Source organism: Sinohyriopsis cumingii, chromosome 13, assembly GCF_028554795.1.
Source record: "Sinohyriopsis cumingii isolate HCF-2022 chromosome 13, ASM2855479v2, whole genome shotgun sequence".
In the NCBI taxonomy this organism is placed as follows: domain Eukaryota; kingdom Metazoa; phylum Mollusca; class Bivalvia; order Unionida; family Unionidae; genus Sinohyriopsis; species Sinohyriopsis cumingii.
Window position 1 is genome coordinate 16969177 of NC_142973.1, and position 14587 is coordinate 16983763.

Sequence of the window (14587 nt, forward strand, 5' to 3'; positions counted from 1 at the left end):
TCTGATCTGGGGTCCTGAGTTTTATTTTGAGTTTTTGGGCTTCAAGGCTATGAGGACAAGTTTTATAACAAAATACCTCAAACTGCATAGAAAGGAATTTTCATTGCTCGTTATTGTGGCAGCAGGTGTGAAACTTACTGTTTCATGTTCACAAGGAATGAAAAAAATTCTTTAAATCTGACAAAAAATAAAGGGAGATCTTGAGGCGGAAGCGGAATGTACATGTCCAGCTACATTCATCTTTTTGGCAAAACACGATATTTAACTTATTGGCCACATGGATCCTAAAGTTGCTGCAATGACAGACTGTGCATATTTTGGAAAGAAATCATTCCATTGACTCTGGACCTCACGCGGCAAACGTAATATACGTCGAGTCTAGAATGAATACTATATCTAAATATATTCGTGAAAATAAACTTTTTTAGACTTCTGTTCGTGGAACACAAATGTCCCGCGACAGTGACCCTGTTTTGCTGAGAAGATATTGAACTGACCAGAACACACCAAAAGATAATGTTGTATGACCCCGTAGATAAATATTTCAGAGAAAGTGACCAAACACAAAACTAGATCAACGCTATTAAGGGAGAATATACATAGCATAGTTACCTAATCTTGCATTCATTAAGAAATATTTCAACATAAATCTCATCGGAGCTAACAATGCCAAAGAAACTGACCCAGTCCAAAACTAGTTATGGCTCTATGCCTCTTTCATTATCGTGTTGATGAATTCAAACTCGACGATTCGTTTGGCATACTAGTGTTATATGTTTTAAAGCTGCCATTGTAAGAAAGGAGCGATTCGATTTCGTGGTAAAAGATTAAGGTCACTGTGACTGAAAGAATAAAGCCTTCCAGACAATGCCGTTTGTTCTACATAACGTCTTGCACTTGGTGTAAGGATAACTCCTATAGATTTTAAAGCTAACCGGTCATAGGAAAAGGTCAATATCCTGACAATTCATCTTTACCAAAGTTTATGGGTGACTTTTACGTTGAATGAGAAAGAAGTCTGGTGTTTCGGGGGTCAAAGGTCAAGGTCACTGTGACTGAAATAATAAAGCCTTCCACACAATGCCGTTAGTTCTGCATAACTCTTGCACTTGGTGCAAGGATAACTCCTATCAATTTTAAAGTTAACTGGTCATAGGAAAAGGTCACTATCCTGACAATTCATCTTTACCAAAGTTTATGGGTGACTTTTACGTTGAATGAGAAAGAAGTCTGGTGTTTTGGGGTCAAAGGTCAAGGTCACTGTGACACTGTGACTGAAAGAAGGAAATTGGTTATTGCATAAATTCCGTTGTGATGGTCTTGCACATAAGGAAGAAACGAGATTTTGTGATTTGTGAGTCAAAAGGTCAAGCGTTAATATTGTTGCTCAATCGGTTTTGTACAATGACGTTTATAATATAGTAATTTACTTAACCAAACTTTGTGGATCGCTTGCACGTAGGATAATAATGCGGTTCGCTTACACTTAGGGTAATAATTAAACATATAGATTTTGGAGACTAATAGTGAGAGGTCATGTTCTAGCTAAGATACAGAAAGAAAAGAATTGTTTTTGTGCACCCTGGGTTGTGTTCAGGACAGCATACCTTGACCAAAACTGGAGATCACTGAGACCGGTTGGTTAATAATCTCCTGAGTCAACCATACTACATTGGTAAATCCACAGGGGACTAATAAACACGGAGTGCGAGTGCAATCTGCCGTTCATGGGACTCTTGTTATTGATAATAAGACCAAGGTGTTAAATCATAATTAAAAAACGCACTGCCGTGTGTGAACATTTTCCTCTTTTACCAATTACCATTGATGATCTGCATGTCTAATACGAGCAAGATTTTAAATTATCAAAAATGCAATGATGTTTGAAAGCATCTGGACCTGAAGATAGCGGAATCAGCATCGTAAAAGGGTCCTTTAATTCACACATGATATCAGAGAGACAATCCCTTATGGATGCACGGATTTTACCCTCCCTCTTCTCCTCCTACTCCACCTCCTCTATTCCTCTCTCACCCTCTGTTTACTCTTTATCTTTCTCATACACATGAAGTTGCGTATTTATGTTTCTACTTGTTTCTCTTTTCAGATACTAAGCTTATAATAGCAAGACAGAGGATGGAACGTCGTTAAGAATGGTTAAGATTGATGGATGGATGCTTAAGTAACGGGTTATAGGAAGTCATTACGAAACATATTAAACATGAAAGACCTAGGTTTTTTCACGTTTCAAATATCAAATATGAGATACCCTGTTAGATCACACGGTGTGAACGACAGGTTCGTCGGGTTGGCTGATATGTCCAGCAGACGATATTATGGGTGTCTTCTGCAACACTAGAGATAATTCTTGGCGAAGAAATTATCACTGAATAAACAGTGATCGGAGATACTGCTGCTTTCCAATCGTTATCGCTTCATTTTCTATCTAGAATAAATAGTTCAAGAAGGAAAGATAGTTATCATTGAGCTCGGAGCTTCCAATTATGGAAATTTGTTTGTGTCAGGTTTGATAGTGTGAAGTGCCTGATCGGTAGTTAATCAATGGCTTTATCGTTATGCCACCCTATCATAACATATTCGGCTACAGTCATAGACTGAAGCACAATAGCTTCAGTGCGTTATAGAAGTCTTTTACAAGATGCTTTGAGTGTATAATGGAGCGAAAATTACATGCGAGACGGTATGTGCGAGTTCTGCTGTCAAGTCTAATTTGGATTATTTGGTGCCCGAACTTAACCGGACAGTGCCTTGGCTTTGAATTTGGCGAAATAGAGTGTCCGGAAAAATGCGTGTGCAGAGAAAACAATGGTTTTGAAGTAGACTGTACAGCCAGAAATCTGACGAAGATTCCCACAGGCATCAACGAGGACATTATCAAACTGTAAGTAGGTCATTCGGTTCACATTATCACCGTCATTAAACTGTAAAAAGGAGAACAATAATGTATAATTGAGCAAGATGTCTTGTCATGTACGTTTAATAAGCAAAACCAAAATGATCAATTGATATTATTATTATTATTTTGGATGAAACAGTTTGAAACTTAGAAAATTAATCCCGTGTCCAGCAATATTTGAAACTTCTGTATTCCAAACACCACTGGAATCGTTAAAATGTTTGGAATAGGCAGTGTATTGGAGTAGGGAGGGGCATGTTTATAATTCATTCATTGCTTTCTCCATCGTGGGGTTCAGAAAAGTCATTATCATGGGATAACGAATAAACATCTCTGCAAAATAGTTGCTGAGTAATCAACTGATATGTTTGCCTTTTTGAAGAATTGGCAACTGATTATATCATTCGTTCCTAGCGACATTAATCACCCACACACATTCAAAAATCTAGAAGCTCAAGTTTTCAAAACTACTTTTCTTGTAGATAACAGGTCTTTGCTTCTAATTACAAGTGGACGTGGGCATGGAATGAACAATTGTTTTACAGTAGGTTTTTAGCTGGCGGGGAAGAATACTTAGTTCCACTTATATTGAGAAGGTTCGGAAAAAACGAAATAGTGTAATTTTATGATCTGATTTTACAAATATTAGAAGTAACTAGGATTCGGTTTATGCTATACTGAAATTCGCTAATTAATAATATGCAATCCTTAACTCAGTTTAGTTTTTTTTTTTTCTCCATATAGAACAGAGTATCCTAAAAGTCAGTACTTAATTAATATGAATCAACTTCTTGAAATATACTTTCTCTCAAACGTATCCCTTCTTACAAAATCTTCCGCTTTGTTCATTTATTCATTGAGAATTTCAGAGACGTCTTTGTTATTTATATTTATTATTTGTGCAATAAAATATAAAGCATTAAAAACCGGATAGAATCGTATCATTTCAAGCGCTATTCAATGTTTGGACTATACGAAATAAAAAACGTGCACAAGTTTTAAAAGGCCTACTTCGTTGCTTAGATTACATCTGTGTGTGTGTTTGATTTTATCACAATCTTTCCCTCTCTTTAAATCTCATACATACATACATACATACATACATACATACATACATACATACATACATACATACATACATACATACATACATACATACATGCATGCATGCATGTATGCATGCATACTTACATACATACATACATACATACATACATAGACAGACAGATAGACAGACAAACAAACAAACAGACAGACAGACAGACATAAAGCCAACGACAACTGGCGTTTATGATAAAATCTCAAGCACATCATTTCCTGTGACCTTTAATTATAATATTATGTTTTGAGTTTTCCTTTCCTGGTTATAGAGGTTGATATAACATTTCATGGATGTGATATATAATGAACGAATCAGTTTAATGACTGGCAAGTTTTTTTAAAATAAAAAATAGTTACTCTTTCTTCCGGATCCAAATTTTAAGTGTAAAATGTTTTAAGCATTCATAGAGGATATCTACGTTTTTTTTAGTAGATCTACGCAAAAAACTCACGAGTGAAGTGGAAATATTGTATTGTCATCATTTGAGAAACCACGAGCAACAATACAAAATGTTTCCACTTCATGTTTCCACTTTCATGTTTCCACTTCATGTTTCCACTTCATGAGTAAACTATTTCCTTATATATACTATACAAAACTTAGGTTTTATTTTATACAGGCAAACACCGTCGATTTACGTTTTCAACCGTGTGTGCCATTGCGATTTAAACTACAATACTACACGTATAAAACGAAGTTCCTTCATTTTACAATACTTATAGGACAGCGACGAATTAAAAATCGAGCTTGTATAATTCATGCTTCAAATTGTGATTTTGTCAAACGATTAATGTCTTTGAACGAAAATTAAGACACTTTTATTTGCTTAAACACATTTCATTAGCTGATTCATAATGTTGAGTTGAGTAACTAGAAACATCACATAGTGGCTCTGTCTAACAGACTTCATAGCGTAACACACAGAGTGGCTCTGTCTAACAGACTTCATAGCGTAGCATCTTTAAACAAATGAGTTTCATGATTGTGAGTTAACTTGTAAAGAATTTCCTTCTGCAATTTACTTATTTCTACATTCAAACGTAAATTTCTACCTGGCCTTGGCAAGCTTGCAGCCCCCCTCATTACCAGACGTTCTGTCCAATTTTCAATTGTTACTTAGTTTCGGTTTACATTCAAGCCTAATCAACGCTCGATTTATCCATTCTTTTCAGTTTTTAAGCTCAGACAGTTTCATAACTTAACTCAAGGTTAATGATGATTGAACGATTAGGTGGAGATTTTGTAAAAGCAGTTGCAGTTCCCCCGACTTAGTGAAGTCAGTCATTTTAATGATGCTTCTTGCAACTCAAATGTAAAAAAAAATGTGATGGTCTATAAACTAGCTCAGAGAGTTAGAGGGGTTAGAATAAAAAATCTTGGAATTATGTTATTGGTTTTATTATATGACAAACAAAACTAGCCTTGGTGCATATACGTATTTTATGCCAAATTATGAGGAATGCAAATGAGCAATATACAATTAAATGGAACAAACTGGATTCCCCTTGTTTACGCCAAAAGCAGCAATCTAAATTTGTCAGACAAATGTCATTGTTATTAACAACCACATTATACTGAGTACCAAGCAGACGTATAAGTGAGATCTTGCCATGCTTGCATTAAAATTGAAGCCTAACAATGTTCTTTTATTTTCGCAGCAACTCGTATATATTTCCAATTCCCTTACAGTTGAATATATATATATATATATATATATATATATATATATATATATATATATATATATATATATATATATATATATATATATATATATATATATATATATATATATATATATATATATATATATTTGTATTCATTCCTATATATATATTCATTCCTATATATTTTCACATCTGGACTTAGCGAGGTACAAAAGGTGCGATCGCACCGGACCAGAAAGCTGACGGGTCAGAAAAGTTTGGAGTTTTTTTAAAACAGAATATAATTAAAGCAGATTCTTTAAAAAAAAATTTGACTGAAAACAAACCTGTATTTTTTTTAAGATTACTTCTCAGAATTTCTTCAGTGATATAGAAATTAGTCATTTCGTGCCAGACCCGCAAAGCCCTAAAACAGCTGCTAGCTAGAGCAATTGTGTGGGAACCAACTGTTCTCTCAGGCATAGAAATAAATTATTGTTTGTCTCATATATATCTCAATTGCAAAAGAGGGTTTAATTTTCTTAACTTCGATTCAGGTTTTATTATGGCATATAATAAAACAAAATGTTTGATGTACTGAGTAAACACAGGACATGTTTATTCTTGTTGAACGAGAAAACGAATTAACCGCGGTGCCACTCGTGTTGAAAAGGGCGTGGGTTCGACTCGTACCATCGGATCAGACAAAACAGGTTGCATACCTCATTGCGTCCTTGGGTTAGGCACTTTACTTCAGTAGCACTAAATAATCTACACGTGCTACTGTGACGTAGAACACCAAGCCAAGAAAGAAAAAATAGATACATTTCCGCCTGTCGTTAAAATGTCACGTTTCTTGTACCATATGATGAAGTACCCGTCCACTCACCTACAATGTAGCTTTGCATCACTTTTATTTACGGTAAATTCTAACTTTGCATGATGAATGTCCTTAAAATAAATTTGCTTACAGATTTCAATCTAACATCAGTTGGTACGTAATGTATCTTACACCCGTAATGCTGAATAATAATAATAATAATAATAATAATAATAAACAACTTGGAACGAGATTTAATAAATGCAACTAATTTTATGTTTGGATTATTTGTTTCCATCAAAAAGCACATCTGATTTGTGGCAACAAACTTCAGGTGACTAGCATTTCATTCAAGCAGTCGCGGTGTTACATAACATTTCTGAGTGGTGTATCCGATTACTTAAGGAAGAAGAAGTTGTCATGGAAACTGTTACGCTTCTAAAGTGCAGGAGAAGCTGATCTAAATGGACGATTTAACCCGACATACGTACGGATGGACGTACTCAGGCCCGACCCCAGGATCTGCGAGGCCCAAGGCATCAAGCGATGAGCTCGGGGCCGCAAAGCGCGGGACTCAAGGCGGTTGCTTCGTTCGCCTTGCCCTAAGGCCGGGCCTGGTCGTACTGACCAACAATGATAATATTACATGTCTAAGCCACAGTCTTGGTGCTGAGCATGAAAAAAAGCAACGAAACTTCAGGTGACTAGCATTTTATTCAAGCAGTCGCGTCTGTTAAATAGATAAACACACTGTGGCACTTACCACTGAGCTGTCACCTTATTGTATGGTATTTTTATTCCTATTCCAATCCGGTTGTTGCACCTCGTCTCATATCAACTATTACTCGCTAATATGCGTACTTAACTACACTAGAGCTTTGAATTTTGTCACGAATTACTTACATACAGCTTGTGTTCTTTTCATCTAAATCTATATGGACAAAAAGTGTTCTCGGTCAACGTGATACGAGTCCATTTCGGACATGGTTTACTCTGAACTAGCAATCCCTCCAGCTTAAGAGTGTATAAACAAATTTAAATTTGCCATATATATATATATATATATATATATATATATATATATATATATATATATATATATATATATATATATATATATATATATATATATATATATATATATATGTGTGTGTGTGTGTGTGTGTGTGTGTGTGTGTGTGTGTGTGTGTGATGTAAAATTATTTTAATTATTGTAATTTTAAATGACCCCTATTCACTTTTGGGGCAACTCCATCTATAAATACAGCAGTCTACCAACTACATATACCCTTCTATGACAACAAATTAGGACCACATAACTTAAGCCTGATTCGGCATAATGACTGGAAATCGTACTTCTGTTTCAGCGTGTTATTATTGCCAATGGAAAATATTATTCCGCACCATGAGAATCATGTATATAATGCGACTCAAAAACGAATCCGAAACGGCGCCAGCGAGTTTGAAAATACAAGGGAAGATTGTAGTATAATTCATTGATAGTATAATTCATCGGGAGTATAATTCGTTGGTAGTATAATTCATGGGAGTATAATTCATCGGGAGTATAGTTCATGGGGAGTATAATTCATCGGGAGTATAATTCATTGGCAGTATAATTCATCGGGAGTATAATTCATCGGGAGTATAATTCATTGTTAGTATAATTCATCGGGAGTATGATTCATTGGTAGTATAATTCATGGGGAGTATAATTCATCGGTAGTATAATTCATTGGTAGTATAATTCATTGATAGTATAATTCAGAAATTGTCTGATAGAGATACTGTTGAACATTTTAGGGGTACAAAGTAGTGATAGACTTAATTTATAACTTGTAAATTGAAAATCAATATACGTTGAAGCTTTATTTAGTTAATTAAATATTTAAATAGCTTAATTAACTAAAATTATGCAGATTAATGGGTTCAACGTTTTCTTTGTCATTCATATACTGAAACAAATAAGAGTGTTTGTATATTAAATGAAACATGAGTTTTATTCCGATTAAGATTATAATTCCTGAAATAAAAGATGTATAGACCTGTTGACTGTTAATTTTATGTATGTATTGGCCGTCGAGAGGAGTAGACTTAGTCTGCGTAATTTGACACCTAGAAAGCTTTTACAAATATATCATGAAAAATTCACAATTTCTGGGTTAGTTGAGTGTGCTAACCACGAGAGTATTAGTGGTCTGTGAAGACAACAAAAAAATTGTTACAAATAAAACTTGAACAAAATAAGAACAAGTTGGAGACAAACAGACTATTTCAATGGGTACATTTTAGAAATGGGTGTTTTCTAATCATTGGTGTAGCAAAGACAGGTTATGCATTAAAACTCTTCACTAACGTCAATGTAAGAAATAATCTGAGATTAGCAAACGTTTTGTCTCAGTCACGAAAATAAGTATGTGTGTATATGCAGAGTATAACGGTATCAACACAATACTGGCTACATATTGCCTGATACGTTTAATGATCATAAAAAGGGCCTACAAAAGACAGATAAAGGCAGCAAACAGTAAAATATTTTTTTTTTAAAAAAGCAAGGTCGCATGTTTTTTATAAATCGCCGCACTCTTTTCAAAAAGTCCAAGAGCTTCTCATCGAAGACATCACAACATCGCGCATCCCAGGGCAGAGAGTTTGCTTCCATTGGGCCCCTTTAACGACACGCAGTAATCATTGGGCTTTTTATATATCTCCGAGCCGAGGGGAAATACAGATGTCAAACCACACACTTTTAAAGGTTATTATGGCGTACACAGATGTATCAAAAGTAAAATTCATAGAAATTAAAGCTGTTCTCAGGAGTAATTATGTGTGATTCTTGTTCGTGTCAACAAGACGCTCATCTGCAGAAACGACAGTTATGTACACACGCGGTACCATCTTTGTACCGGTGTACACAGCTAGCAAACGTTTCGCTTTAATCATATGGCTTTTTTTCTGTGTAGCTCAAATATTTTCAGAATGAGAGGTTACAACTGTATTCATGAAAAGAATATTACAAAACGTTAGTTTTATTAATGGAACGAATATTCTAGAATGTTAGTTTATTAGTGAAACTAAATATTAAAAAATGTTAGTTAATCAGTGAAACGAAATATTCCAGAATGTTAGTTTATTAGTGAACGAATATTCCAAAATATTAGTTTATTAGTGAAACGAATATTCCAAAATATTATCTTTATTGATGAAACTAATAATCTAAAACGTTATATTTAATTGTGAAACGAATATTCTAAATCATTAGTTTTATTAGTGCAGACCCCTCCCCTGCTTTGTAATGACACACGTATAAACAATTTCTTAAATATCTAAAATCAAATACTTTTCATGAAAATATGGTTTCCATTTAATATCATTCTCTTTCTTCTAAGAATATATAGACTTATGTTACAAAATTACTGAAACTATAAACCGTACGGCTGAACTTGAACCTCGCAGAACAAAGTTATGTTTTATTCCTATTTAAATTGTGAGAAATATATAATTACCTTTGGCATGAAAGACAAATAAAATCGGCAGGGGGAAATGTAACGACGCGACAGTTGGAAGTATGCAATATTACTGGCTTGCTGCCACGAATGTGTCATAGCCCGTCACAAGCTACACAAATCGCACAAGTTTTCTTTTCTTATTCCAGTCTTTAGAAAGCCAACGAAATGCTTTTCAGCAGCCCCGTGCCAACGTGATAATCGAAACAGTCTGCATGTTTAGGTCTGCTGTAATTATGTTGTTCAATGTTTTTCTGCGGAGTTATTTTTCACGCCCCATTCTAATTGCCACCTACAAAATATACATTACATTTATCCATGCTTGACTATTGCATATGAGGTTTTCATCGATACACGTACAAAAAAAATGGCCCAACTTTGGATCCTGAACAAGGTTGCGATCTAAAAGCGCTAAATAAAATTACTCTAACTTGGTTCTTGAACACGGGTCTCCGTCCTTAAAACCTGCATACAATTTCGGTTCTTCAAACGAGTTACAAAAGTGAAATGTACATACAATTCTCTCTTCTTGGTTCTTGAAAACTGTATATAATATTGTTCCACTACAAAGCATGGACAATAGATAGATGTCGCTTTTTCGACATTCAGTTTTTGAATTTAGCTATTTTCTCTAACACTGTTGCACGGTGCAGCCATGAAACTGTATGGGTATATAATTCTTGGAGGATGCTGCTTGTCACTGGCTAAAGAACCTCATATTGACCTACTTTAATCTTCACTTTCATCGCGACATTTTCAGTTCAAGAAACACGCTTTCATGTGCAAAAAGAAATAGGAAAACATTGCTCCATTTTCCGTTCTTGAAAACAGTGTAGAACTTGCAAAACTTAGACATAACGTTTCTCCATTTTCGGTTTTCTAAAAGTGTTTTCAATCGACAAAACTCGACAATGACTCAGTTTGTTTTATTGAAAACTGTATTCCAGTCTTACCGTCGTCATTCAAAAAGACCTCTATTAACCACGTGTATTGACCCTTTTGACAAATCAATCAACCGTAATTTGCACGTCATCATCCATAGCCAAGATGAAACTTTGTGTCAGTACGCACATTATGTTTAACACGAGTTCAAGGGGCAAATTTATTAACTTTATAAATCTTGGTAAATAATGACAGATGTTCCAAAGCAAATCAACAGAGGCGTTGCTGAGAGCAAAGTTTGGAATCGCTACCTTAATCCCTTTGTAGACAATTAGGTTAGTTTGAGATAAATCTCTCTCTCTCTCTCTCTCTCTCTCAGTAGGTATTACAATAAAGTGTTCTTAAATAAGAAGTAAGCGGCGTGTATGTGTGTGTGTGTGTGTGTGTGATTTGGATTTTTAACGTAGCTTTTACAATTGTTCAGTCATATCGCTACGATGTCTGCAATGTGGCAGTTTATAGTGATGTCTAGCACTGGGACATCATGCCGCAGACATGTAGCATGTTCCACCCAGTCACATTATCCTGACGCCAGGCCGACCAGTCCTAACACTAACTTTTAATGCTAAGCGCCAGGCGAGGCAGCTATTATTACCATTTTTATAGATTTTTGGTATAACTCGGCCGGGAATCGAACCCACGACCTCCTGCATCCGAGGCGGACGCTCTAACCACTAGGCCACCGGAGCTGTAAGAAAGCAAGCGGCATATTTAAGTTCAAATAATTTGTATTCACAATTGTGAAATCAATTGTTTGTTGTTTGCATTAATCAGTTTACGAAAGTATTTATGATGTTTTAAGGTTCTTTCTTATGTCCCTTTACGTATTTGACAGTGTATATGATGTTACCCTTGTTCTACCGTCCGTGTGTCTGTCGGTATTGCGTTTAGTATTCGTGTTTCATGAAAAAAACATCTTTTAGTTCTCAACGTATTATTCATTATTTCATGTCCATTCCTTCAAAGAACGTTGTTTGAAAAAGATCATGTCATCGGTGCTATTCCTTAGATTACGTTTCAATTACTTGTCGTCTGCCGTTTTAACACACGTGATTCTGTAAATGGTAATTGGTCCAACTTGATATTTTGATGTATTATCTGTCGTCCCTTCATAATACACGTCTTAAATAATGAAACTGATTTTTCAATATACGCGTATTTCTTAAAAAATGTTACATATACTGATTTTGCCTTTCACTATGAGAACTGTTGTTGTAGGATGTGTTTCGTCTAGTATGAGAGAAGACACTTCCTTCAACGCAAGATGGTGGTTCAAAAGAATGATTTTTAATATGAAAATTAAAAACTGATCAAGCAAAATATACATAGATGAAGGTCTTTCCTTTCTGTTTTGTTGGATGATACGATTGTCACTAATCGTGACTTGTAACCTAATGCAAAATGGTTAGTGAAGGTATAACGTATATACTATACACCCTCGTTGTTTCCACAGTGGAATATACGATCTGACGATTAGAGCACATGTAGGGAAAGAGTTGCAATCTACGGTGTGGCGATTATGTCACTTGTAGGGAAGGAGTTGAAATTTCTTTTTTGGAGCTAGTTATATACATATGGGTGGTGTTTAGTGATATTTCTTGTGTTTGTTTCAAATATTGATTGCTTTTATGAGATATTTGAAAACATCGGGTAATTAAGTTTTTATTCTGCTACAGTATGGTCTTATAGAATCTACGTAAGTGTTTGCACCGAGATAAGGAAATCAAATTCGAGAGGTTACATTATTTGTCCCCCACCACGCTCTGCTGAACGCAGAGACAACTATTGTAACCCCTCGATTTGGATTTCCTTGTCTTGATTGAAAACCTAGCATAGGTTATTTTTATCACTCAATCTGTGATTTCTAATGAAAATAAACCATCAATCTTTTGCAATATAGTTTTGCACATTCAGCACATAGAGTATTCATCACGTACTATTTTTTCCTTTCCTTTCGTTTGAAGGTCATTTGTCCTTAAGTTCTGTGAAAATATAAATAACTGTATCAGTGGAATCATACTATATCTGCTGCTCTTACATACAATCTTTTAGCAATTTAAGTTATGATTTGTACGTATTGTGTGTATTGCACCAGATGCGTCGTGATTACCGTGCTGTTGTTTTCTAACCATAGAGCATCAATACATAATTATCAATGAAAGCAGTGGTGTAACCGGGCTATCCGAACTACACAAGTTCTACGCATGCGTAATTAAACAAGTAAAAGCTTTCGATAGTATTGCGATTTCATCACATTGAATCAATGAATATTATCTGAAAATAGCAAGAAAGAATTAATTTTGTTTGAAAGAAGAACTTGTATCTTTGAAAACTTTGTTGATATATAAATTTAGCATTTGACAAAGTAGTTCCTACAACTGCTGTGATAGGAGTAATGACCGAGACAACCGAACTGAGACAACTAGACCGAGATAAGAAACGTACAATTAGTCATTCAGCTAGACTTTTCTGTCGCATGGGTTAGAAATTGTAAGCACATGGGATGCGTTAGAAAGATGAATGTAAACAGGCGCTGTAGTGTCGCTGCTTATAACAATACCAGGTAATGTAAAAATTAATGATACAAAGTTCCCACTAAGCAATTCTGAGTATGTTTAAATATTATTTGATAGAAATTTTAAATTACATTTTTTCATCACGTGGTACTGTCACTAGGAAATCACTTAGCTTGGTAAATATGGATAGCGAGACAGCTATGAACCGTACATTTCACACAGTCTTAATATTGAACAAAAACAATATATACTTTTCTTAATTGATTTAGCGTCGTCATGATCGGTGCATAAGAAGTAACGAACTGCGAAAAAGCACAAAACAAGATCTGCCGCCATATATAGTGAAGTCAGATCACTGTCGACGCTGATTCTTTTAAATCATAACTTATCCAAGTTAAGCGTGATTTGTCGGCGCATCGTGCGATGTTATATCCGGTTCTGCATATTACTTATGCGTGGGTAATCAGATATCATAGTCAAGGTTTATGCTGATATATTGAATAATTATATGACGCTACCTGTGTGAATTCACTGTGTACTTTTTTTAAAAGAAAAGCTAAACCAATTTTCAACCCATAGTTTACAACATGAAAATGTGTACAGAGCTGGCAAGCGTGGTGATCCCCTGCAATGCGTTATGAATAATGTGATAAGTGATTCACTGTTCCGCACTCTTCAGTTTTCAGTTTACACGAACATGAGAGTGAGATTCCAATAAGCTATCGAATTCTCTACAATAAACAAAAATCAATCATAGACAATTTAGACAAGCCATGAAGGTACAACCCAACTACCAAAGATAGGCTTGGTCAAAATTTCAACAAAATATCGAGAATTTAGCATACCTTGACTGTATCCAGTTTTTTAAAGAAAAAAAAAAACACGAACAGAAACACGTATAGAAGTCTTTCATGTGGTCATCATGTAATGGATTTACATACCGTGACAAACTATGCACACACACCTGACAAACTATGCACACACACCTGACGGCTATGCACACACACTGTGACGGGATATGCGTACTTTATGAACGTAATCAGTAATTTTAACATAAGGTATAACATTCAGTTTAATCGGACGTCATCATTGCTCCTGTATTTAAATCTCAAACCAAAAGTAAAAAATTATTTTAAAT

General features: G+C 35.1%; 1 protein-coding gene across 1 annotated transcript in view; it reads left to right on the forward strand.

The window, feature by feature from the left end:
- The first annotated feature begins 2098 nt into the window (after nucleotides 1-2098).
- LOC149784993 (uncharacterized) overlaps nucleotides 2099-14587 on the forward strand; it is a 155626-nt gene continuing 143137 nt past the window's right edge. The window contains exon 1 of the mRNA XM_089978671.1: nucleotides 2099-2902. Within this exon, the coding sequence (XP_089834797.1) occupies nucleotides 2676-2902 (227 nt within the window). The 5' untranslated portion in view covers nucleotides 2099-2675. The remainder of the gene's footprint in view (nucleotides 2903-14587) is intronic.